The sequence below is a fragment of the Macaca thibetana genome, chromosome 5 (genome assembly GCF_024542745.1).
Source record: "Macaca thibetana thibetana isolate TM-01 chromosome 5, ASM2454274v1, whole genome shotgun sequence".
NCBI lineage: Eukaryota > Metazoa > Chordata > Mammalia > Primates > Cercopithecidae > Macaca > Macaca thibetana.
This window is the reverse complement of record NC_065582.1, coordinates 26,312,365-26,339,406: the sequence shown is the minus strand read 5'-3', so window position 1 is coordinate 26,339,406 and position 27,042 is coordinate 26,312,365. Positions and strand designations below refer to the sequence as shown.

General features: G+C 37.4%; 1 protein-coding gene across 2 annotated transcripts; it reads left to right on the top strand.

Moving 5' to 3' along the window:
• Window positions 1-1,331: 1,331 nt before the first annotated feature.
• TMA16 (translation machinery associated 16 homolog) lies at window positions 1,332-26,138 on the top strand. Of its 2 annotated transcripts, XM_050791840.1 has the most exons (8): window positions 1,522-1,677; window positions 9,272-9,369; window positions 13,549-13,661; window positions 19,347-19,384; window positions 20,594-20,678; window positions 21,839-21,987; window positions 23,994-24,036; window positions 25,914-26,138. In XM_050791840.1, exons 2-8 carry the CDS (start codon window positions 9,337-9,339, stop codon window positions 26,092-26,094), a joined length of 642 nt encoding a protein of 213 aa, XP_050647797.1. In that variant the 5' UTR covers window positions 1,522-1,677; window positions 9,272-9,336; the 3' UTR covers window positions 26,095-26,138. The 2 variants fall into 2 exon arrangements, with proteins under 2 accessions (XP_050647798.1, XP_050647797.1); XM_050791841.1 differs by lacking the exon at window positions 9,272-9,369 and having other exon boundaries at window positions 1,332-1,677.
• Window positions 26,139-27,042: the final 904 nt, after the last annotated feature.

The window sequence follows — 27,042 nt, the reverse complement described above, 5'->3', positions numbered from 1 at the left end:
TGCTTCAGACTGGTCCTCTCCCTCAACCAATCACACTTGTGACAGACCAATGGGAAACCTCTAGAAGGTATTTAAACCCCAGAAAATTCTGTAACCCGTGCTTTTGAGCAGCTTGCTACAGCCCGCTCCCACCCAGTGGAGTGTACTTTCATTTAAAATAAATCTCTGCTTTCGCTGCCTTTATTTGTGCGTTTTGTTCAATTATTTGTTCAAAACTCCAAGTACCCAGACAACTACCCTCAACCGGTAACAGCTGCACACACGTATCAAGGCACACCAGCTTCACCCTGCCTGGAGCTTCTTCCCATGCCTAGTTTTCTCTTACAGTTCCGGTCTCTGCTAAATTATCACTTCTAAAAGAGGACTTTATAGAGACCACCATGTGTAAAACAGCTTTTCTACGTGCCCTACCAGCTAATTTTTATTAGAGTATTTATATTATTTGAAATAATATTATTTTTACATGCCTCCCTCCCCTGGAAAATGAGCTGAGTGAGGAATACTGTTGGAGTATCCCCAATACCAGGCACACAGTAGGCATTCAATAAATAGTTTTTGAATGATTGCATTGTCTACGGAATTCTAACATGTATGGGTGAAACAAAGACTCTCAAAGAAAACAAAAACTGGGTTGGCAGAGGCCTTGAATATGAGGAAGTGGCCTTTCCGGATAAAGAAACTAAGACCTGGCAGGGCGTGGTGTCTCACGCCTGTAATCCCAGCACTTTGGGAGGCCAAGGCGGGCAGATCACCTGAGATATGGAGTTCGAGACCAGCCTGGCCAACATGGCCAAACCCTGTCTCTACTAAAAATACAAAAAAAAAAAAAAAAAAAAAAAAAAAAGTAAATAATAATTTAAAAAATTAGCCAGGTGTGGTGGCGGACGCCTGTAATCCCAGCTACTCGGGAGGCTGAGGCGGGAGAATCGCTTGACCCCGGGAAGAAGGAAGGAAGAAAGAAAGGAGAGAAGGAAGGAAGGAAAGAAGCAAAGAAGGAAAGAAAGAAGAAAAGAAAAGAAAAAAGAAAAGAAGAGAAAAGACAAAACAAGAAGGGGGCAGGGCAGGGCAAAGAAAGACTCAATGGGGGAAAGGACTTGCCCAAGGTAATCTAGTACCTGGAAAAGCGGAAGGCAGGAGCCTGTGCCGCACAAGAGCAAGGGGGAGCCAACACCCAGCAGCCCCTTTGAGAGGGTCCCAGCCCCTAAGATGCGGGACACCGCAAGAAGGAACCTCTTGTCTGGAGAGGCAGCTGCGCTCTGGAGTCCTGCTCTGGGACAGATGGGCGAGCTCCGCTCTCGGGGCCGGAATGCTATGGGCCGGAAGCCTGGAGCGTCTGCCAGCCGGGTTCCAAGCCCCAGGCTCGCAGTCAGCGCCAGGCCGAGTTCAGCCTACCGCCGCAAGCTCCCTCCCGCCGTTCCCGACAAGCACGCAGGTGCCGCTGGCCTTTGGGCTAGGGCTTAAAAGCCCAACACGGGCGAAAAAGATGCGGTCTCAGTTGACGGGGACGCTTTAGAGAAACGGACTCGCCTCTCCTGTTCCGGTTGGATCTGCGCCGGCTTCTCAGGCCCCACGTGGGATTCGACCCGGGTGCTCTTGTGAGCTGCTGCTCCTGCGGTCGGTGAGATTACCTGGGTCTAGAGTACGGAGCTGCTCCGTGGCCACGAGGACGTCACCATGGTGGGCCCCCTCCTGCTCCCCCGAACCGCTCGGTTCGTTCCCCGGAGGGATCTTGTTGAGCAGGCACAGAGGGAGGGTGCAGTTTCCAGAACTTGGGAGAGAGGAGGATTCAAAGTGTTTATTTGAGAGAGTGTGTGGGGTAGGGGCGAAGCCTCTGTGAGACGAGCCCCAGGCCCAACGCCTGGACCTTAGAGTTCCGCGTCCGAGTGCTGAAGTGCCCAGATGTCGCCTTGCTCCTCTTTGCCTCGTGCTTAACTTCTCGCTAGTCATTGCCTCCTCGGGGGAAACCCGACACCTTTCCACTGAAACGCATCGGGGAGTTTGGCGAAACTCCGGAGGTCACTGGCCCCACACCCCTCTGCCCCTCTGGCCTAGGTAGACTCAGTGTGGGCTTAGTGGCCTCTTCCTCGGCGTCCTTTCACCTCCCGTTAGTGACCCATTCCTGCCCTTAATTCCGCCTTTACGCCCGCATTCCCTCCAGGGCTCTGAAGCAGTTTTGTTGTTTTTGTTAAAAATTGAGTAGATACAAAAGAGTGTTTCTAAGACACATTTCAAGTGTAAAGATTAGTAGTTTCAGGAAGTCTCGTTTACCCATTATGTAGTTTTAAGAAATAAAACATAGCCTTTGAAAGCCCTGTGTTACCTTCTTTGAACCTGTAACTTTCAGAACCTTAAGAAGCAAACATTATCTAAGTTTTGTAATTATAATTTCACTGCTTTTCTTTATATTTGTATTCTGAAATACAAATGTTGTTTCTTCTTGCCTGTATTTTACTTAATCGTTGTGTTCTTGAGAATAATTCTTGCATAGAAACAGGCTTTATAAATATTTTTCAATTAATTTGTAATAAAAGCAAAATTTAAAACGTTTATAATCTGGTCAAAGGTTATGATACTGTGCCCACAATGTGACCTCTTTCTTTTCATTTTTTCTCTTTTCATTGTACGCCAGTCATTTTTGTCTTACAGTTTGGGTCTTTCGTTGTTTGTTTCGTGAGTTTTTTGTGCTTCATCTATTTATTTTAATGCACCACTGAGGCATATTTTGTATTTTGTTTAGATTGTACACATTTGTGTAAATTCAGTGTTTGCTTGTCACTTTGCTTGTGGAATTTCCAACTCTTTATAGTGTTAGTTTTTTCCCCCTTTTCAGAGTGGAATGTGAAAGCAATTACATCTCATTGTGTTTGAGGGGCTGGGGAGGTTGATTGGTATTTGTAGTTGTCCTTGACTATCAGAGCTTCACCTTTTTATCAGGCTGTATAGTAGAAGTATGTTGCTTTGGCATAGAAGTCAAAAGAGTGGCATATAAACCTGTTTTCATTGGCTCATTTCTGGCTCCGTCATTTTTTTTTTTTTTTGATACAACCTCATTAGTGGTTCTGCTGCATCCTCTTTCAGTACAGCTCAGAATGTGGTCCCAGAGGACAGAGATGGGCACCTGGTTTTCCCTGAGTTGCCATCTTGGCAAAATTACTTAACCTCCCATCTGTCTAATTGGGATAACAGTAGTACCTACCTCACAGAATTGTTGTGGAAATTAAATGTAAAGTGCTTAGTCTAGTGCCTGGCACTTAGTAAATGTTATTGTTGTTAACTTTAGTTATGTAAATATATAGTAACAGTACAGCTTATAGTTTTCCAGCCTTGTTACTTTGCTCATTAATGTTCTCTTATTGTAAATCTTTGCTGGAGCTGAGCAAGTTCATATCTTTTTTATATCAAAATTTACTTTATTATACTTAAAGAATCTTTTCAAATTAATCCATCCCACTCAACACTTCTTTATGCTGCATTAAAAAGGTTTTTAGTGTTTATTATTATTATTATTATTGAGATGGAGTTTCACTCTTGTTGCCCAGGCTGGATTGCAGTGGCACAATCTCTGCTCATTGCAACTTCTGCCTCATTGCAACTTGCGCCTCCTGGATTCAAGTGATTCTCCTGCCTCAGCCTCCCGAGTAGCTAGGGTTACAGGCGCCAGCCACCACACCCAGCTAATTTTTGTATGTTTAGTAGAGACAGGGTTTCACCACATTGGCCAGGCTGGCCTTGATCTCCTGACCTCAAATGATCTGCCCGCGTTGGCCTCCCAAAGTGCTGGGATTACAGGTGTGGGCCACTGCGCCCAGCCAGGATTTTAGTATTTTTAAGTATGGCTCATACTATACTTAACTAGGCCCTGATGGGTATACTCCTTTTTGTATAAACCTGTCATACAGCTTGTGTGTGCTGCTTTTCCTCCCTAGCTAGACTATATACCGTTGAAAAGTGTGCCATCATCCTCCCAGCATTTATCCATGCACATTACTGTGGGGCATTAACTGTTACTGACTACCTTAATGGTAGAGATTGTGTGTTTTGGAGCCTACATCTATAAATATGAGCTACAACAATAAATCAGCTTAATAAATCTCATAGAGATTATCTGTTAGTGAAAACTTGCTCCTGAAAGTTAGTAAAACTAAAGAAAAACATTAATGGAAATCTACCTAGTATACCAAACTTGTTGAGACAATATTGCTTGTACATGGTTTAAAACACTAAGAAATGGTTGCTCATTAAAATTTTATTAGTTTCATATTAACTGCTATAGTAAAGTGATACGTATTTAGTGGCTTAAAGCAACACATTCATTTCCTGAAACCTCTGGAGGTCAGAAGTCCAAAGATGAGTCTTCACTGAGATAAAATTAAGGTGTTTTTCAGGGCTCTCTTTCTTTAAGGGGCTCTAATGAATTTTTTCCATTTCTTGAGGTCATCTACATTCTTTGGCTCCTTCCCTCCTCAAATCCAGCAGCATAGCATCTTTAAATTTTCCTCTAGAGGAGGTTACATTTTCTCTGACAGTGATCCTCCTGCCTTCCTCTTACATGGACCTTTAGGATTATATTGGGCCCACCTGGATGATTTTCCCCATCTCAAGATCTTAATCAGATCTGCAAGTCCTTTTTGTCATATACGGTAATATATTCCCAGGTTCTGGGGAAATCAGGGCATGGATATCTTTTGGTCGGGGGAGGGCAGAGCATTATTTCATCTGCCACAAAAAGACTTTCTCCAACTCTCTTGCCTAATGCCCTGGTTCTGTTGAGAAACAGCCACTATTAACAGTTTCTTAGCTATTGATTCAGATATTTTATATGTATGTACCAGCATATATGTATGTTCCCTAACCTCTCTTTTTACATAAATTGTATACTAGACACCTTAGTCCCTTGCTTTTTTGTCTTACCTGATCTTACAGATCTATGTAAGTACACATAGATCTACTTCTTGCTTTTTAAATAGTGAACATTCCATTGTTTGCTTCTGTAACTTATTTAACCCGATCTGTGATGGACCTTTAAATTGTGTACACTATTTTGCTGCCACAGACATTGCAGTACTGCTGCATTGATTATTTGTCCTCCTTTTGGTACATGTGTAAGTATGTCTATAGAATAAATTAATAGAAATAGAATTTCTTGGTCAAAGTTGACCAAGAAATTGACCAAGAAATTCTATTTTTATCTTGATGAGTACTCTCTTTATTTTTATTTTATGTTATTAAAAAACTGTTTTTAGAGATGGAGTCTCGCTCTGTCACCTAGCCTGGCATGTAGTGGCATATTCATAGCTTGCTCACTGCAGCCTCAAACTCTTGGGCTCACACCTCAGTTTCCCCAGTGGCCAAGATTACAGAGGTACACTCCCTCACTTGGCTAATTTTCTAGATTTTTTTGTAGAGACGGGGTCTCACTATGTTGTCCAGGCTGGTCTCAAACTTCTGGCTTCAAATGAGCCACCCACCTTTGCCTCCCAAAAGTGTTGAGATAAGGGCTATGAGCCACTGTGTTTAGCCCTGATGGGTACTATGAAATTGCCTTCCAGAAGACTGTGCTGGCTTGCACCCCCTTGAACTATGAGATTACAAATACACTCACACCTCCACTCATGCAATGTGAATTATTTTTTATCTTTGTTAGTATTACACACTAGTAATTCTATTTCATTGAAGTTTTCATTTTTAAAGTTTTTCCAGCTTTTAAATAACACTTGTTTTTACTCTTCTTGTAAAGAGTGATATACCAAATTTTTTAAAGATTACTATGCTTTTTACAGTTGTCCCTTGGTATCAAGGGGTATTAGTTCAGGACACACTCGAATATCCAAATCCATGGATGCTCAGATCCCTTGTATAAAATGGTGTACTTTTTGCATATAGTATACTTTAAGTCACACTTAACCATACCTATTACAGTGTAAATGCTGTATAGTGATTATATTGTTTTTTAAATTTGTATTATTTTTATTGTTATATTGTTATTTTTTATTTATTTTTCTGAACATTTCTGTCCTCAGTTGAATAACCAGATGTGAAACCTGGAGGGCCAACTGAATTTATTTACATTTTTTGAGTGCTTGAAATAGTTAATGCTAATCTAAAACTTGAACACACAGCAAATGTTACAAATAAATAAGGAGCTCAGTTAAGCTTTTGTGACCTAAAGGATAAATTATTACCAAATGTTATTTTTTGTCTTATTTTGTTACATAATATACACTTTAAGAAATTTTCTTTTTTTGTGTGTGTGACATCTGCTTTATGTTCAGCACTTGGAACCTAGGCTTGCTAAGAAGTCACTATTTTCTAAATCACTACTAAATCTGATCCAAAAGTACATTTGGAGATCACAAAACTGACTTATGAAGGCTTATGAATGAAACATCCTAATTTAAATACTTAAGAAATGTATATAGTTTATTTATCCATTCTTTCTCTCTGTTTTTTTTTTTTTTTTTTTTTTTTGAGTGGGGGTCTTGCTCTGTTGCCCAGGCTGGAGTATGGTGGTGCTATCTCAACTCACTGAAACCTCTGCCTGCAATGTTCAAGAGATTCTCCAGCCTCAGCCTCCCGAATAACTGGGATTACAGGCGTGCACCACGCCTGGCTAATTTTTGTATTTTTAGTAGAGATGGGATTTCACCATGTTGGCCAGGCTGGTCTTGAACTCTTGACCTCAAGCAATCCGCCTGCCTCAGCTTCCCAAAGTACTGGGATGACAGGCTGGAGCCACCGTGCCCGGCCCCATTATTTATTACTTGATAAGGGTTTTTGAAAGCTGTAGGTCTGTTGGGGTGGTCATGGTGGTTGGTGAATTGACTCAAGACAGTGCCTTCTTTCTTGCTGTATAACTTTGTCAGTGAAAAGAGTGCCTCTGACAGGGACTGGCACAGAGTTTGTGTTCATCTCAGTGTGTAGGTAGTCTACTCGCCTGTTCCTGTTCAGGGCCAGGCCAACAAGAGAGTCTGTTTCTCCCAGGAGCAATTAATACAGTAAACCTGTCAAACTGATTTGAGCTACGATCTTGTTTTTCACTTCTTACAAAAGACCCAGAAGGATAAACATGAATATGTGCTAGAATTCCAGTGGCTGTATGCCTGTACCTTGTTATAGAAAAGATAGAAGGCAAATACTATTGCATTTAAGTTGGAAAAACTGATCTATTTTCTGTGTGACCTAGCAAAAGTTTTTCAAAGTGCTTTTGTTTCAAAGTTTTCTTCAGTCAGAAGGAAATTTTAAATGAGGTAAACATTTTTATTTTTATTGTAGAATTGTATCACTAAAATGGATCAGGCCAATCACCTTTATTTCTTTATTGCCTCCCATCTGAATATCCTTGGGAGACTCTACACTTACCTTTATCTCTGGAAAGAACTTGTCCTTCCTTGATAGTTACATCTTTGTTTCATTATGATCCCAAATATGATATTCTGGTCTTTGATAGAAGTCTCACTTAGTGACATATTAATTTCCTATGTTATTATTCCAGGTAGACCTAAATGGGGTTGCATGTGAGAGGAGTTTAAACCACACTACTTCTTCCTTCTTACTACGTTTATTGTCTGCTTTTACAGGAGTAAAACAATTATAATGTGTGACATCGTCTCTTTAAACTGTTCTTTCAAACTTTGGTTGGGCCATTCTTAGTGAAGTTAAAGATAATTAAAACCAGTCTATGTGTCTCTTTCTACAGCTTATTTTAATGCTTCTTTTTTCATATGTTATTTAGGTTTGCTAGTTCTCACCATTTTGCCATTAAAAAATACCAGTATGCAAGGCAATCATTTTTCAACTTGTTGATTTTAGATGTTCATTGTTTTGTTGCGAAAAGTGTTTGATTATCTGTATCCAGAGATATACAGTGATGCAAGTATTTGTTGATGTTGGATCAAAATCTGTACTGAACAGTATTATTTCATATTGTCTCTTTTGTTCTGGGAACAAGGAAGATATTTTGATTTGATTTTCTGATTTAAACATTAACTTCCATATTAATTAGGTGGTAGATTTATTTTGTAGCTGGGAAATTGAGAAACGTTTAATAAATTTCTTGATTTTTAAATCTCAAGTTACTTTCTCAGGGAGGCCTTTCCTGACTTCCCAGAGTGAGTCAGGATCCTGTGCTTTCGATCCATTTTCTAGCCAGCACTTACTAAGTTAGCTATTCCTGAGAAAACTACATTGTAAACCCCATGAAGGCAAATTCATGTCAGTTTTTGATCTGGAAGCCTCAGTGCTTTTCCTAGTACATGGTATATTTAGTGTGTGCTCAGTAATTAAAAAAATATATACATAACAAATACTATTGTGAGGTTGAGGTGTAAAGAGTGGCAGTAGAGAATGTGGGAGAAGAAGTTTATTCTGACTAGATGTTAGTAGGTAAGTTTGGAATAACATAAGTTGAGCTAGATGTTAGAATCTAAAATGAAGATAAAATTGAAGTCTGCATTAGATAATTATTAACATATTCTTTTAATGTTAAGGAAAGCACTATCATGAGCAATTTTATAAATTACTTTTATATTTTATACCTCACACTATTTTAAAGAACATACTTCATATTTTTAGTTCATAGTAGCCCATTGTACAGTACAAAGTGGATGCTCAGTAAATGCTCACTGAAGGCAGCATCCCACTTTCTTTTACTCTCAAACTGTGGTTTGCAATCTCAGGACATATTTGCAGTCTCAAATGAGCTGCTATTAAGGAAATAACACACAAATGTACAGTTAATGCTGGGCAGTGCAGTACATTATTAGGTGCTGAATGGTAAATGCTACCAAGAGGGAAGGGCTACTGAGATATGAAATTATTCTTGGAACACTTCAAGGAACAGTTGAACTTGACCTTTAAGTGGTCTTTGAAGATTGGGTGGGGTTTAGAAAGTCTTATATATGGAACCATTAAAGTCTTCTTGGAAGCACTAATCATTTGTCATTGACACCTGTCATTGCATCATATCTATCTGTTAAAGAAGGAAAATGCTCACCAGTGCATTTCACTACTATCTTTGCAGTGAAGATTCACTGCAAACAAAATGTGTAGATTTGCTTAGTCCATCCCATTTCCATCATGTCACTGGTGTAAAATTGGTACATCATTTACTGTAATTTACAGTCATTCACGGCATAATGACATTTGGTCATCAGTGGGCCACATATATGATAGTGGTCCCATAAGATTATAATACCGTATTTTCACTTTACCTTTTCTGTTTAGACATGTTTAGATACACAAATACTAACCTTTGTGTTATACTCGCCTACAGTCTCAGTACAGTAACATTCCGGACAGGTTTATAGCCTGGGAGCAATAAGCTGTGCCATAGAGCCTATGTGTGTAGTAGGCTACACCATCTCGGTTTGTGTAAGTACACTTTCTATTTGCATAAAAAGAAAATCACCTACTGACTCATTTCCCAGAAAGTATCCCTGTTAAGTGAGGCATGCCTGTATTTGTATGTTTAAGGGTATATGGTGTTTACAGTATTGCACTATAAGCTTTCTCAGTTGTAGGCATGGGTTTGGTCTTACACTTTAAAAAAAAATGTATCTATGTACACTTTGTGTCCCTCAAGTGTGTTTTGTGAAATGATCTTTTATGTCTCTCCTTTCACTGAGTAGTCTAAATGGCATTTCTGTCTCTGGTTGAGCCTAGACTATGGCTCAACTTGATGGTCTTTTAGGCAAAGTTCTTTTTTGCTACTTATTATTTTAACAGGAATATTTAAAGCGTATTGCCCCTAAAATGACTCTGCTATATTGTTTTGAATAAACTATTTATGTGTTTTTTTGTTACTTCTAGTTATGAATCCAAAGAACAGACTTTCAGACTAAAATTTTTTAAGCAGTCACTAAAGATTATAGGGAAGAGATACTTTTAATGCAGGTTTTCCGACTGGACTATTTCTGTGGTGCCAGAGCCTTTTTATAGGCGTAGGCATTCAAAACAGTCTGTTAATTATTTTATGATAGAGTTTTACTTTAGTTTTTCCCTGTTGAAACATTTTTTTCCAAATTTTAATGTATTGAAAAATATGAAAGTGTTTTGAAATATAGTAAATTTTATTGTATATATTTGTGTCTCATTATATATTCATATCCTGCCTTGAGGCAACCTTTTCCAGAATACATTATTATAAGGAATCATAACTTACAGTTGAGTCAAAAATAAGTTCATTTCTTTATATCTTCTTTTTTTTTTTTTTTTTTTTTCTGAGACGGAGTCTCCCTGTGTCGCCCCCGCCCGGGCTGGAGTGCAGTAGCACGATCTCTGCTCACTGTAAGCTCCGCCTCCCGGGTTCACGCCATTCTCCTGCCTCAGCCTCCCGAGTAGCTGGGACTACAGGCGTCCACCACCACGCCCGGCTAATTTTTTATATTTTTAGTAGAGATGGGGTTTCATCATGTCAGCCAGGATGGTCTCGATGTCCTGACCTCGTGATCCACCCGCCTCGGCCTCTCAAAGTGCTGGGATTACAGGTGTGAGCCACCGCGCCCCATCCTATACCTTCTTTGTACTAAGTCTTGAAGGTTCTTTAGTCAAGATCATCTAAAGCTATGAGGGCATTTTTCTATTCAAGGGATATCAAACTTTTTTTCCCTAAAGGAAGTTTTTGAGTTTTTAAAGGAAATTTTTTGCAGTTTTGAACATATTGCTGGAACTTCATGGCTATGTATTTTCAGTTTTAGCAGCTTCAGAGAGTTTCTATTTTCTTCCTCGGGATTTTCGTGAATTTTTTTTCATATTTTTAAGCATTTTTAAAAAATGATATGTGGGATCAGATCTCTTTTACAGGATGCATCTTTGCTTTCGATTTTTGGTTGTGCATTAGTTATTTATTCCTTTGTAAAAAGTTACCGTAAAATTTAATGGCTTAAACCAATATTTATGATCTCACTGTTTCTTTGAGTCAGGAATCAGGCATGGCTTACTGGGCTCCTCTCCCTCAAGGTTTCTCACAAGGTTGCAGTGAAAGTATCAGTTGGGAGTGTGGTTTCAAGGCACAGCTGGGGAGAGTCTACTTCTTTTTGTTGTTTTTGTTTTGTTTTGAGGCAGGGTCTGACCCTGTTGCCCAGACTAGAGTGCAGGGGTGCCATCTACACTCACTGCAGTCTCCACCTCCTGAGTTCAAGCTATCCTCCCACCTCAGCCTCTCGAATAGATGGGATTACAGGCACATGTCACCACACTCAGCTAAGTTTTATATTTTTAGTAGAGATGGGGTTTTGCTATGTTGGCCAGGCTGGTCTTTAACAGGTGATCCCACCTGGCTCGGCCTCCCAAAGTGCTGGGATTACAGGCATGAGCCACCACGCTTGGCTGAGGATCTACCTCTAAGCTTGCTCTTGGTAGGATTGGTAAGATGGTTCTTGGTAGGATTCAGCTCCTCGTGGACTGTTGAACTGCAGGCCTCACTTCTTCACTAGCTGTTGTCTGGAGGCCTCCCTCAGTTATTTGTCATGTGGCCCTTCCATATGGCAGGTCACTACATGACAGCTGGTTTCCATGAGAGGGAAAAAGATGGAAGCCAGAGTTACTTGATAACCTAATCTCAGAATTGACATTTCATTGCTTTTGCTAAATTCTCTTCATTAAAAGTGAGTCAGTAGGTCCAGCCCACATTCAAAGGGAGGGGATTCCGTAACGGAGGCGTGAGAATCAGGAGGTGGGGTTTATTGGGTCCATCTTAGAGGCAGCCTGCCAAATGTCCTGAAAGGTTTTACTTGATTCATGTTTGCTAGGTTCTTTAATCTCAAAAATTTCTCATTACACCTCCCTTTCTCCTCTGCACCTGCCATGTGAGCAGAGAGATACGTAAGAGTACATATACTCTGTTACATGATGGTTCTACTTATTTTCCTATACCTGTAACCAACTTCCAGTGATAACCCTAAGATTCAGATGTGGATATATCTTCTTTTATCAGAAAGTGAGCAGAGCACTCAATGAATGTTGAAAGAATGAATACATTTGTGAATGAGGAATTTGCGGTTATTTTAAATAGTTCTGCCTAGAAAGTTATACAAAGGAAGTAATTTTGAGCTGCATCTTATCAAAGGGCAAGTAAAGTATTTTGCAGGCAGATGTAATAACAAACTCAGTCTCAAGAAGTTATGAAACAGCTTGGTATGTTCCAGAATGGTGAGAAGTTCAGTAAGAATGGGATGAAGAATCTTTTATAGAAGAGCATGGGAAATAGTGGTGGAGAAGCAGGTTGGGGCTAGATTGTTTCTGTGCTAAAGACTTGGGACCTAACTGTGAGCTAGTGGAGCACTTTAAGCAGGGGAGAGGGACTTTACTATGTTAGTGTTTTATGAAGACAGACTCTGTAGCTTTGCTGAAAAAAGGACTAGTGGGGAGAATCTAAAGACCATCCTGATTATGAAAGATTCTGAGGACTGAATTAAGCAATTGGCAGTAGTTTTGAAGAAGATTTTAGAGCCACTTGGCCTTTTTCTGGACTAGGTATGTTGGAGACTGCCAGCTGTCCCCTAATGTATTCTTTCTGTTTTTCTATATGAAAGGTTCTTTTTCTCACAGAATAAGGATTATATTACTACTCTCCCTTATGTAACACTGTGAATAAATTTTGGTCAGTGGGATGTGAGCAAAAGGATCTGTGACTTCCCAGGTCACGTGCTTAAAAAAAGGAGATGTACCTTCAGATTTTTCTTTTCCTACTTCATACTGGCTTGAGTGTAGACCTGGTATTAGGCTGTAGGTATAGCCTGAGGCTAGCAGACAAAAAAATGGAAGGATCCTGAATCCCTAAGGGCTTTGTGGAACAGAACCTTCAGCTCCTACTTTTAACAATAAAGAACCAAACTTGATCTGGGTTATGCCATTATTTGGGGTTTTTTATTACAGAGAGCCAAATCTGATTCCCAAATCATTATAGGTGGGGTAAGATACAGGATTATGTAGGAATAAAAAAAACCTGAGATGTCTAGTTTAGAGGACCTAATGAATTGTGATCTGATTAACTGGCATAGAGCTTCAGCGGGAAAATGATATGATTTCCCTTTTGGATATACTAATTCTGAGATGGCTTCTATTATTTTCTGTATTCCTAATTTGTACAGGCAATGAGCCCAACTTTGATTTTACATGATTCATTGCCCGCTTTGTTCCATGTGAAACATCTACAATCAAATCTCTACTAGTAATCCAAGTCCCTTCTACCCCCTTAATTTTCTTAACTGTAACATTTCTGGCTGTGAGTCTCCTCACTATCTATATTCCCTGTATCTTCTTTGAAGACGGAACATGTTGTTGAAGAGCTGAGTTTATTGACTCCTTCTGTGCCTTTCTTCTGTCATTGGAGAGCACCTCTGAATATATCATTTCTGTCATTACCATGGCAACAGATTATTAGAATTACTTAATAAATCTGGCTTATCTCCTGATTTTTCTTGTAATGTTTTTGGCTTACTGTATTTCTGTCATATTACTGTTTTTGAAATTTATTTGTAAAGAAGATTTTTGTGACTGGAGGCACTTACATATCTGACTATATGTGTCATGTGTTTTCATACATTTTAGCCTAAAGCACCAAAGGGAAAAAGTGCAGGACGGGAAAAAAAAGTCATCCATCCATATAGTAGAAAAGCAGCTCAAATTACGAGAGAGGCCCACAAACAAGAAAAAAAGGAAAAGTAAGTATCTTTTCATCATTTGTATTATTCATTGTTAAAAAGCCCCTTTATACATTTATCTTTCAAACGTGTCCTTTCGCAATATTGTCTCCCTTTCATAAGTATTTATTGAATGTGTTCTGTATTCAGAGGGTAAAACTGAACAAGGACTCTACTCTTTTAGAGCTTACCTAAAACAGAGAAGTAATTTACGTAGCAGTAGGTGATGAGTGCCATGTAAAATTTAAAAAGTTATGAGATGGAGAGTGAGTGAGAAGTTCTGTTTTACATGGGATAGTCATGGAAGCCTTCTCTGAAGAAGTTATGTTTGAACAGAGTTGAAAAATGTGAGGTCTATATATAAGGCATATAGGTTAAAGTGTCCATGAAACATATAAGAGGAGGTATGGAATGGATAGTTAGATATGTTTAGTCTAGTATTCAGAGAATAGGTTAGGGGTATTGACACAAATGTGGTAGCGATCAGCATCCATGTGGGATTTCAAGCCATGAGATTAGATAAGATCAGTTCACCTAAGGAGTAACTGTTGATAGGGAAGAGAAGTGAGCCAATTACTGAGTCCAGTGGCGTTCTACCGTTTAGAGGTTAGGAAAAGAAGGAGCATTCCACAAGTGAGACTGAGAAGGAAGAGAAAGAAGACTGTTTCTGAGATTCCTTAAAATGAAGTGAAGTTCAAATAAAAATCATCATTTTGACTATTTTAGAATAGCCTTGCCATTTTCGTGAATGTTAGATACATTTGCATACTAGATAATGGAAACCAGTATATTTTAAAATGTTGATTCTTTGCTTAAGATAAGCCTTATATAGTAAAGGTTAGCTGTTTCACAGTGATTTGACTAGAAGGAATTAAGTGTTATGATAGCAGAGTCAAATTTTCTTTATTTTCTCGGGGGTAGTTTTTTTTGTTGTTGTTTAACAAATATTTACTATGATGATAGCAGTTTTGCTTTAGCACGGTAGTTTTCAAACTTCAGCTATTTGTGCATCACTTTTATGATTTTTACTGTATCTTTTTAACATGATTTATTAGTACTGTGATTTTACAGTTTCTGCAGTCATATATATCAGTATTTTGCAAACTTAAGTACATGAAATACATCTGTAGAGCTTATTAAAACTGTTTGTTCCAATCCCTAGAACTTTCTATTCTGAAGGTTTGGTTTCTGGCTTAAGGGTTTCCATTTCCAACAAGTCTCCAGGTAATGCTGGTGCTGTTGCTGCTGGTTTAGGGACCACACTGTGAGAATCACTGACCTATACTATTATTTATTTTCCCTTAAATACCATTTTTTTAAAAAAGGAGATTTTTTTCTCTCTTAAAGTCAAGTAGATACTATTACCTGCTGTAAATGGTCTGAGTCTGAGACATGACTTTTGTATATGTTTGGTGAAAAGATCTGGTGAAGGTTGGAAGAGTGGTAAAATAAACCCACACTTTTGTCCTTAATGTAAAGTGAAAGGATCAAAATAAAATGGAGGTGGGGGAAGTAATTTGCTTACCATTTTATTAAAGATTGTTTAATTCTGTGTCTATGAACTGCTTACCTTACATATAGTACCAGTGATATAATGTGCAATATTTTAGCAAGTAACTGCTTTAGAATATGATTAAGTACTTGGTTCACTGTCATTGTGACCATGAGCCTAGAATGTTTGTATGTTGTCAAGTATATTCAGCATGTTGTGTATTGATTTACAGAATTAGCATTATAGAAAAATTATGGAAGAATAAAACAGAACAACACGCTAATCTGATATATATATTGTCCTAAGAAAATTCTGTTTATTGGCCAAGACTTTTCTTTTAGTAATGCAAAGCAGAAAAACATCAGTTAATTTTTCTGCTTGGACAGTGTTCTAAACAGATCGGATTTTTTCCCTTTTTAAAATTTATTTTCAAAAAGTCACTCTCTTAATAGTGAGTGGCTCTAGAACCAAATACACAATTTTAATAGTACTTAACATTATTTATGTTATGAAATCATAGGCTTAGGCCACCATAAATGTCAGTTTTTTGAGTAGCAGCATCAGTAACCACGAGTGGGAATGTGGTCACAAAAGGCATGTTGAAATGCTGTTGATTCCCTGTCCCATTTCAAAAGATGATTGGTGACAAGATACCCAGATGGTCGGGACAACTTTAAGCAAGGTGATTGAAGAAGGTACCAACAAGACAACTTGAAGTTGGGTACCTGTGGCTTCTTAGAAATGAATAGCAGTTACCAGATGTTGTTTTAGTAACTGTGCTGTGTAAGAAATTCTGCTACAATTTTGCAGCTTAAAACAAACACAGTTTCTGGATTAGGTAGGAATCCCATTGCCACTTAACTGGGTGTTTCTGACTCAGCATCTTTCACAAGGCTGCAGCTAAGCTGTTGTCTGGGACTGCATTCATCTCAGAGCCTGCTAGGGAGAAGTTCTGCTTCCAAGCTTCCTCACATGGCTGTTGGCAGACCTCAGAAAAGATACTGTAGGAGTGGATAACAATGCTAGAGTAAAAGTTCAAGCATATTCTTTATCTTCAACATTTGAAAAGCTCTGATTTAGGACTGTATGACAGGAACTAGGATGGTTTGAAGACTAGCACATTCCGAACAATAAACAATTTACAAGCAGCAAGTGGCTCTTTGATATGATGTGATTTTTGTTTTATGATTTTTCAGTATAGCAACATTTTGGCAAATAATTCTAGATAGCAAATGAAAATGACTCCTAATGAAAGATTAACAAAGGAAACTAAGCATGATGGGTAAGAATCTCAGAAACAACTACCTTTGAGAATTAATCTTACTGAGTCTCTTGAAAAATCATGTTTACACATTGTCTTAAGAATTTTTTCATATTTACATGCAAGTATCATTTTAAATCTCAAATCTCTACTTTTCTTCATTGCAACTGATACCACTGTAAGTTCAGGTTCCCACTGAGTCCATTCAGAATTATTGCAACTTGACTTCTAACTAGATTCTTCCCTCCAGCCTTATTTAAAAGCAGCAAATTCCTCTCAGAAGCATTCTCCAACTTTTTATGAAGTGTTCTTTGTTTTTTAAAATCGACTTTGAGGTATAATTCATATATAATAAAGCAAACACATTTTAAGTGTAGTTTTTGGGTTTTGACAATTGTATACATTGGCGTAGCCACCCTGATCAGTATATAGTACAATTTCATCTTCCTAGAAAATTCCCTTGTGCATCTTCCCAGTCAGTCCTCACCCTCTACCCCTAGCCTCAGACAGCCACTAATTTGCTCTTTATTTTGATAGGTGAGATTTATCTTTCTAATGTTTAGTATAAATGGAATCACGCTGTATGTGGTCTTTTGTGCCATTGTCTTTCACATAGCATAATGTTTGTGATACTTATCCATGTCATTGTATGTATTAGTTGTTCTTTCCTTTTATTGGGAATATTATTCCATCCTCAGGCAATTTATTTATATCCATTCACTGGATATGCAACTTGTTCATCCATTCACTGTCTATGTTCGTTTGGATATATTTTAGATTTCGGCTATTATCAGGGGTCTGCAAGCTAAGGCATTAGCCACCTGTTACTATGAAAAGTTTTGTTGGAAAAATCAATGCTGGTTCTTTTTGTGTTTTCTATAGCTGCGTTCATGCTGTGGTGGCAGAGCTGAGTAATTGTGACAGGTACACGGCCCCCAAAGCCTAAAATGTGACTACTTGACCGTTGAAGAAAATATTTGTCAACCTCTGCTATTAGGAATAAAGTTCATTCCTGTAGAACATTCATGTACAGGTGTTTGTCTGGACATATGTTTTCATTTTTCTTTTACTTCCTAGAACTATAGTTGTTGGGTAGATGTTTGAGTTTATAAGAAATTCAGTTTATAAGACGTTTGGTTAACATACTTAAGATGTTTGCTTAAGTATACGAGAAATTGGGTTTATAAGAATTGCTGGATCATATGGTGTATTTTTAAGTATATATGAAATTACTTTTCTCAAAGTGATAGTACCATTTTACATTTTCACCACCGGAGTATGAGTTCTATTTGCTATATATCCTCTCTAACATGTTATATTGCAGGGGTTTTTTTGTTGTTGTTATTGTTGTTCTCTCTTTAATTTTAAGCAATCTAGTAGGTGTGCAGTGGTATTTCAGTGTGGTTTTAATTTTCATTTCTTGATGACTAATGATGGTGAGCATCATTTTAGGTTCTTTTTGGTCATTTGTGTTTTCTTGATGGAGAATCTGTCCAAATCTTTTGCCTTTTTGGTACTGGGTTATCTGTTAAGTAGTAAGGACTGTTTATATATTCTAGATACAAGTCCTTTGTTATTTGTGTTATGGATATTTTCTCCTATTCTGTAACTTCACAAATTTTATATAGAAAAGGTTTTGGCCTGGTATTGTGGCTTATCCTTGTAATCCCAGTGATTTGAGAGGCCAAGGTGGGAGGATTGCTTGAGGCCAGGAATTTGAGACGAGCCTGGGTGACATAGTGAGACTCTGTCTCTACAAAAATAAAAGTAAAAAAAAGAAGAAATTAGCCAGGCATGGTGGTGTATAACAATAGTCCTAACTACTTGGGAGGCTGAGGCAGGATGATTGCTTGAGCCCAGGAGTTTGAGGCTGCGGTGAACAATGATAGTGCTACTGCCTGAGCTACACAGTGAGGCCCTGTCTCTAAAAATAAGAAGAAGAACAAAAGATTTCATTTTATTTCTCCAGTTTTCTAGTTGAGTAAAATGGGAGGATAAATCTGGTTTGTTTACTTCTTTGTGGATAAAAGCCATGTATACTTCCTGCTTTATACTAAGCCTCCTCTCATGGCTAACATTTTTCTTTTACCATTCCTGTAGTCCCTTATCCTTTTTATTTATTTTTATTTTTATTTATTTGTTTATTTTTTAATCCTGAAAAACTTCTCTGCATGTTCAGGTCTCAGCTTAAAGTTTACTTCTCTGGAAAACCTTCCCAAATCCTAAAACATGTGGTAGGTGCTTTTTAAATATGCTTTTAGAGCTCTGTATGCTTCTCTGTGTTTTTATTGCCCTTAGATTGTAAGGTTTTTTAGGACAGGGACAGTGGATTTTTTGTTCATGGCTGTATCCCTTGGGGCTATCAGAAACTAAAGTCTAGCAAAGACTTGGTATCCAGAGGTCTGCTGAATGAATAAGTCTTTAGAATATCAGTAATAGGAGGCATATATTACCTATATACTCACTTTCTGAGAATAAATGAAATTTTCGTTTGTTGTAATTCTTTTCAAATACATTGAAAGTAACCATTCTGTTTTGTTCTTATTAAAGTTTAAAAGATGATAGTAGGGCCTTTTAGTCTTAGTGGCAGCACTCCGTCTTCCAGAAGGTTCACATTACTCTTGTGCTCAAGTATTCTGCATATTACAGAACCCATCTGAACGTTCATAATTCAGAAAAGCTTTCAGTTGTGTTTTCAAAACCAGCTTGTTCTATAGGCTTCCTTTAGACATTGAGGTGCTTAAAAAACATTTCTGATAAAAATTTTATTCTGGTGATTCAAAAGAGAAGCATGGTATTTAATGTTTCTATTAACAAAATTATTTTCAAATTTGTAAAGAATGATCTTTTAATTAGAGTTCTTTAGGCAGTTTTTCTTTTTGTTGTTATTGTCAGAGTTTTAAACTTGCTTTGGAAATTTTCTAACACATATTTATATACCTTTCCTTCAAAGATTGAAGAATGAAAAGGCCTTGCGTCTCAACCTTATTGGTAAGTGGGTTTACTTATTTGAAACTCTGGCTAGAGTATAGGGCATTTCTGCCCTATACTTATTTTTGTTTTTACTCTTTTAGTGAAATACTGTTTTTATCAGAGTGAATTTGATCAGACTTGATCTAAACAAAGCAAATCAGTCATTAAACTTTTGGAATAAACAGTGTTAATGATTTCTAGCTCAGTTTTCCAGAAACTGTTAGTTTATATTTATCTACCTACTTATCTGTCTACACATACATTCATATCCATCTGTCCATCTATCTGAAGTTTAACTCTACCTCCCTAACCATTAGAATTATGAAGGATTATGGCCTAGGTAGAAACAACAATTCCTGTTTATTTAATGATGTAGACATACACATCTTCAGTTTGTATCTCAGTGTCATGTCACTGTTTTTTTGGTCAGATTTATTGCTAATCATTTTTTACTCACAAGTCTGAGATTTAAATACTGACTGTTAGGCTTTTTGTATTAAAATGAAAGGTATTTGAACCCCCATCAGTGCTTCATCAGGTAACAGAATAGTATTTTTAAATGGGATCTCAGTATACTGGGCAAAGTGATTTTTTTTGATCTGTAATCTTGAGAAATGTCACTGAAAGTGACCCTGATGGTCAGGTTTACTCATAAGGATGAATTTTGTTGGCTTTTTGGTAATATATATCAATTACTCTACACAATACCTGGTAGCTCTTGTGTGCTTAATGTAGGTGCTAGCTTTGGGGCCCTGGACAGGTCATTTAACATCTCTCATCCACAAATGGGGGTAATAATAGTACTAATTCTCATGGGATTATAAAGCTGTTTACATAGTGCCTACAGCTTATTAAATACTCAGGAAATATCATTCTCATCATTAATGGAGTTCTCATTATTTATGACAAGCTATCCTTTGCTTTTAAATACTTAGAAGTTCAGGCTTGAGTAAATAATTACTTTCCTTTTTTGCATCCATATTGGATAAGAAATCTATACAGAAGAGCATCCATCTCACTCCTCTCTCTTCTCTAAATTAAAATCTGACAGTTTAATTTGTGACAGATTGGTTTAATTAGCTTTGAGCCCAAACAAGGCTTTATGTTTAACATTGACGTAAATTTTGGTTCTGTTTTAAACACATTAATATTGAGAATGATAATGAATATTTACTTGCTTAAATGATGACTTGTGGGGCAAACTGTCTTGGTACTTATTGTTTATAGGTGAAAAACTGCAATGGTTTCAAAACCATCTTGATCCCCAAAAGAACAGATATTCAAAGAAAGATGCTTGTCAACTAATTGAAAGGTAAACACTGGGCATATTATGAGCAAAGGGTCAGAAAAGGCAATTCTCCAGCCTGTTTCTTTAAGACACAGAGCTCTGTTATGGATTTTCAGGAGAGCAAATGGGCTTTGTTATCAGGAAGACTTTGGATTCATTTCCTGTCTTAGTCACTATAGGAGGTTCGTAACCTATTTGGGTCTCAGAGTGGTAGTTAGGCCAGTTTCTTGGGATCAGGATGGGCTTCCTGAAGAAGTGTCATCTAAACTGGCAACTGAAAGGTAGGGGTTAGCAGATCGAGGCAAGGTAGTTTGAAGAACCCCTAGCCAGAAAAAAGAGTAAAATGCCCAGAAGTGAGAATAAAGATAACATATTTAGTGATCTGCCAGACATTTAATATGACTAAAATAAATTCAAGGAGGAAAGTGTGGCAGGTACAATAAGTGATAACTAGCTCATGAAAGACCTCAGATGTCAGTCTAAAAGTTGGGACCTTATCCAAGGACATTAGGAACCATAGGAGGCTTTTACAGCAAGCAGCTGAAATGATCCTACTTAACATTAGAAAGGGCACATTGAGAATGAAGAAAACAGACTGAGAGGTTCATGACTCTGGCCAGGAAACCGTTGAAAGGTTGATGTAACAATCTAGGCAAGAAATGATGGTGGCCTTGGCTTGGCTCATAGCATGATAAAGAGAAGTAAAAGATTCCAAAGATATTAAGAAAGTAGAAGTGTCAGTGTTTAGTGAAAACTTAGGATGTGTAGTAAAAGGGATAGAGAGCAGTCAAGGAAGTCATCAGATTCCTTGTCTGGAGAACTATTTCCTTGGATAGGGAACCCAGGAGATGGAGGGGGTTTAGTGGGGGGTAGGTGGGGACAGGGTGATGGCAAGTTCAGTTTTGATGTGCTAACGGTGAAGCCACTAGGGGACATCCAGATGGAGATGGTGGTTGAATGTGAGGGTCTGCAGTTTGATAGAAGGCTGCGATTTGGTCACTGAAGTTAAAGAAATGGTCGTGTTATCCAGGGAATGGGTAAAAGAGGTTTGAGGACCTGAGGAACTTAGAGAAACATGAACATTTAAAGGCCACACGAAGGCTGGATACTTAGTTTTCTGTTAAGTCATATAAGCCCAATACATAGACTTTGTATGTAACACAAATCATTTTCTTATTTTTCAGGTACTTGAATCGATTCAGCAGTGAGCTGGAGCAGATTGAGTTACATAACAGTATCAGGGACAGGCAGGGGAGGCGGCACTGTTCCCGGGAGACCGTCATCAAGCAGACCATGGAGCGGGAGCGGCAGCAGTATGAAGGATATGGCCTTGGTGTGCTCACTGATTTTTTAGTTTGCTTTTACATGACATAGCAGTATCAATTTGTGACTGATTTCAAAGGTTTATTTTAGCTCTTGTTTATTTCGTTTGATTTTCTTTCTTTGATGTCTTTTTCTTTGTGAGGGTTTAGAAAAAATTTGGATTCTTTTTTTTTTCCTCTACATTCCCAACAAAACTACCAAGTTTGTGACAGTGACATCATGTCTTTTTACTGTGATAGTAATACTGATTACTTTCACATTTATCTTATCAACCCTAACTTGTCTCCAGAACTCCAGATTTGCAGTATCACATATGGATTTCTCAAGCTCTCTACTTGCATATCTTTTGGGCATCTCAGACTTGACATGTCATGAAACAAAGGCCAGCTTTTCTCCTAAAACTTGCAGGTTTCTTATTCCTGTCAGTGGCATCACCACCTGCCCAGTTACTCAGATCAGAAACACTTTCATAGTCCACATCCAGCCCTTCAGCAAAGTGTTTAGAATCTGATGACTTTGATGACTACTACTACCACCTCCCACTTCCTTGGTTCAGGCCATTATCATCTCACCTGTACCATGGTAATAGCCTCCCAGTTGCTCTCCGTGCCTCCACTCTTCCCCGCTAAAGTCTGTTCAACATGTAGCAGCCAGATGAGTTGGCAGTATTTATCAGAGCACATCCAAAGTAAACCATTTGTTGGTGATACAGCTAGAACTGAAACTCAGATCTGCTATGCTGCAGTGCTTTTCCCAGAATCAGGGGATGGGTCTGGTGAACAGACTCTGATGAGTTTGCAGGTGTCAATTTCCCTGTAGGGAAATTGTCACCAAATTCTGTTTTGATAAGATTTTGAGAAGACTAGATATAACCATCCCCTCTCCCCTCCTCATGTGATGTAACTATTTCTGATTCATTAAGGTTCCTTTAAAAACTTTTTTTGTGCTTATTTATACCTTTTAACACCTAGCCTCTCATACTGTTATTCTCTGAAACTATTGTAAAAGTCAATATACAGTTGTAGCAAACATGCTTATTTTATCTTCTTTATTACTTGATACTGCATTTCATTTAACATTGTATTGAATTGGCCAGATATTTGCGGCAGCCTTCCAATTTTTGTTGTTCATGCCTCTTGTATTTCACCAATTTAAGTGTGATCATGCATATTGGGTTATGATGAACTTTTGAAATATGGTAAGGAACTACCATATACCTGGTTTTTATTAAAAATGGGTTTAATGGCTCACGCCTGTAATCCCAGCACTTTGGGAGGCCGAGGCGGGCGGATCACAAGGTCAGAAGATCGAGACCACGGTGAAACTCCGTCTCTACTAAAAATACAAAAAATTAGCTGGGCGTGGTGACGGGCACCTGTAGTCCCAGCTACTCAGGAGGCTGAGGCAGGAGAATAGCGTGAACTCGGGAGGCGGAGCTTGCAGTGAGCCGAGATTACGCCACCGCACTCCAGCCTAGGAGACAGAGCGAGACTCCGTCTCAAAAAAAAAAAAAAATGGGTTTAAGTTTTATTGAACTTCTTTAAGCAAAATTTCTTTTTTTAATTTAAAACAGTATTTTTTTCACATTTGGAAAAGTGTGATTTTTTTAAACATTAATTCGTGCACTCCTGAGATAAATTCTACCTTGTGAAGGTAGATTATATGTTTGAAAACATGGTACTTTTCACCAAGAAAAAATATACAACCTGTCATATTATTTTAGTGAATTGATAGTTATACTTTGCCAGGTACCTTTTATTGTTAAAAAAGGACAGGGTTTATTTTGTTAATAGCTTTGTTTTATTTCATGGATTTTATGCTAGAATTTATCATTTAATAGGATTTTTCTTAAGTCATCTTCAACTAACCCCTTTTGCAAATTTTTCATGTTAATTGCAGCAATACTTTGAAATTTTGTTTTCTTTTGGATATTCTTGCTAAAGATTATTATTTGTTGTATATAAAATTATGTGATTTAGAAAACATTGCCTCATGGAGATAAATTATCTTTTCCAGAGATTCCTGACATCCTAAATGCAAGTAATCTGAAAATGTTCAGGTGAGTCTGTCTTGTATTGTTCCCTTGAAGCTGTGTGTAAAGTACTTGACAGTTGAACTTTCTTCCTGGGAGTCTAGACGGTAAAACTAAAAGAAAATCAGGAGTTTCTTTTAACCTTTTCTTTTTTATCAGACCAAGTAAGAATTTTCTGAAGTTGGGCTTACAAACAGTTGATCTGCACCGACCAGATAGTGACCTGGTGTGCTTTTTGTTTTACGAAATGGTTTAAGATACATTGTTATAGTACCTCAAAGTATGTGATCTCACTATTCCTCCCCAGTTCTTATTTTCTTAGAAAAAGAAATAGCAGCAACAGATGTGATGGCTCAGAGTCACATCCCAAGGCTGTTCTGTAGCAGCCTCTTTTGCAGAGAAGATGGTTATAGGAATGACTCCAGGGAACTGGTTAAGTCATCAAGACCCGCTTTGTCCAGTGGTTTCTAGTTGTACTCTTTTGTAAACTGGGAAACTACTGAGTAGGATTTCAGTTTTATAGGTTTTTTTTTTTTTTTCTTTTTTCAACTTTGATTTTAAATTCAGAGGTACATGTGCAAGTTTGTTACAAAGGCATATTGTATAATGTTGAGGATTGGAGTAAGAATGAATCCATTACCCAGGTAGTGAGCATAGCACCCAGTACGTGGTGTTTTTACCTCTTACCCCTTTCGCTCCTTTCGTTTGTATTCCCCAGTGTCTATTGTTCCCTTGTTTATGACCTTGTGTACCCAATATTTAGCTCCTACTTATAAGTGAGAACATGTAGTATTTGGTTTTGTGTTTCTGTGTTAGTTCACTTAGGATAATCTGTAAAAATCCTAGAAGAAACCCTAGTAAATACCCTTCTTGATAGCACCCTGGACAAAGAATTTATGGCTAAGTCCTCAAGCAATTGCAATAAAAACAAAGATTGACAAATGGGACCTAATTTCTGCATAGCAGGAAAAACTGTCAAGGGAATAAACAACCTATAGAATGGGAGAAAATATTCTCAAATTGTTTGCATTCAACAAAGTTCTAATATCTGAAATCTATAAGAAGCAAATGAATCAACAAGGAGTTTTTTAGTTTGTAAACATAGATTCTGTTTTATTAATCATTTTGGTCTTAACTAGACCATGTCAAAGGGTCTTATATTTAATGTTAATTGAAATTAGGTAAATTTAAATCCAGTCATTGTCTATACTTTTGAATTCGTTGAAACTAAATTAGCTTTAATAGAATTCATCTATCATGTTTAAGGTGCAGTTCACTTTTGAGCCTATGTATAGCATGTATTTACAATTTAAGTATATGGAGTTTAAGATTCTTTTTATACCTTAATTTTATTTTGAGTGTAATCTTAAATATATAACTATGCTCTTTATTTCTAAAACAACATATCTTCTACCTCCTCCAAAGACAGAAACAAGAAAAGAGATGAGTATAGCCTTCTGGTTAAGAGTTCAGTTCCCAAAACAATATTCACATTACTTCTAAAGTAATTAATAAAATACTGAGGTTGAAAAACTGAAAATTTTCCATTATAAGAATAACAGTTGATTACTGAAACTTAACTGGGATGTACTTCTGTGTGTGAAAAGGAAAACCTCTTCTGACTGTATTTTGGAGATTTGTCAGGTATGATACAGTTCCTACTTTTGATTGCAATTCTTGATCTGGGTAGCCTGAGAGAAGGAGATACTCAGGTTAGAGAGGATGAAAGAATAGAAGAGCTTTCTAGTAATTTGCGCCTAATATTTTCCTTTAATGCTTTTGAAGTTTTGAATATGTAGGATCCTCAGAGTTTTGAAAATTTATTATCTCCTGGTTTTCCACATTAACTCTTACCAACACTCTGTACCCCCCCCTTTTTTTTTTTTTTTTCACTTTTTGTCTAGGGAATGGGACTTTGATCTGAAGAAATTACCGAACATTAAAATGAGAAAAATTGGCGCTAATGATGCAATTCCCAAGAAGTGCAAGAGGAAAACTATTATAACTGTAGACCAAGATTTAGGGGAATTGGAACTAAACGATGAATCAAGTGATTCAGATGAGGAAATGACTGCAGTGGCCTAATTGTCTTCACTTGAATTGAAAATAAATAATTTGAGAGCTTCAAATTATATTCATTGATTATGGTACCTAATTGTCAAGATACAAGATTTTGATACTGACATTCTCTTATATAATGAGAGTTTCATTTGCAGTTTCAAAAATGGTGTTACGATATTTATTTTAAAATGAAGACTGCTTTTCATTTACATTAAGTTGTTAAAATAGATAGATGTGATCTGCAGAAGTTGTTTAATCTTTTTCATCTGAATTTCGGGCCGGGAGGGAGCAATATAACTAAGGACAAAAAATGTTTTGTTTTTCTTGTGTATTTATGACCACCTACTTTTATGTTTTGTGAAATGGACAGTAACCTGTTTCCTAAAAGATTCCTGTGGGTACTTTTTGAGTTGTGATAATAGCAAAATTGCCTTTCAGTAATAATATCACACTAATGCTTCTTTTAAACATTAAACCTATTTTCCTTTTTTACAAAATAAGGGAAAATGTGATAAGAAGTTTGTATACACTGCCGGAATATAGATTATTATTTATCTTTTGAACCAGAGTTAAATGGTAAAAGAAAAAAAAATCAGTGATGATTGTTGTGTTGATCTCCCACAATTAATTTATCTTTTGACAAAGGGGATAAAGAGTTTCAGTTTACCTCCTTTTAATTGTATATTATTTTTTGCTTTTTTATTGTGAAAAGTGATAGGTTTTATTTGTGGAGAGAGAATTAAAGATTAGAGAACCAGTGATTTTAATTATGCTACTTTTTCTTAGAGATAAGTTGACATATAATTCAGTATTTTCAGTGTCATGAAAAACATGAATGTTGTACAATTTTCTTCCTCAAAAAACTTGTTAAATGCAAGTATCCTTGGTATGTTTTTAAAAGAGAACAATGCAGGTGTATTTGAGTATTTTCAAGAGAAGAATAAAAACATTAATGCTGTATTAGGTTAACCA

Bases quoted from the DNA above. Each gene is read 5' to 3' on its own strand.
- TMA16 (XM_050791840.1), top strand. From the start codon at position 9,337: ATGTGTGTAGTAGGCTACACCATCTCGGTTTGT. The intron at 9,370-13,548 runs GTAAGTACACTT...CATACATTTTAG, and splicing joins GCTACACCATCTCGGTTTGT to CCTAAAGCACCAAAGGGAAA. The intron at 21,988-23,993 runs GTGTGCTCACTG...TATCTTTTCCAG, and splicing joins GTATGAAGGATATGGCCTTG to AGATTCCTGACATCCTAAAT.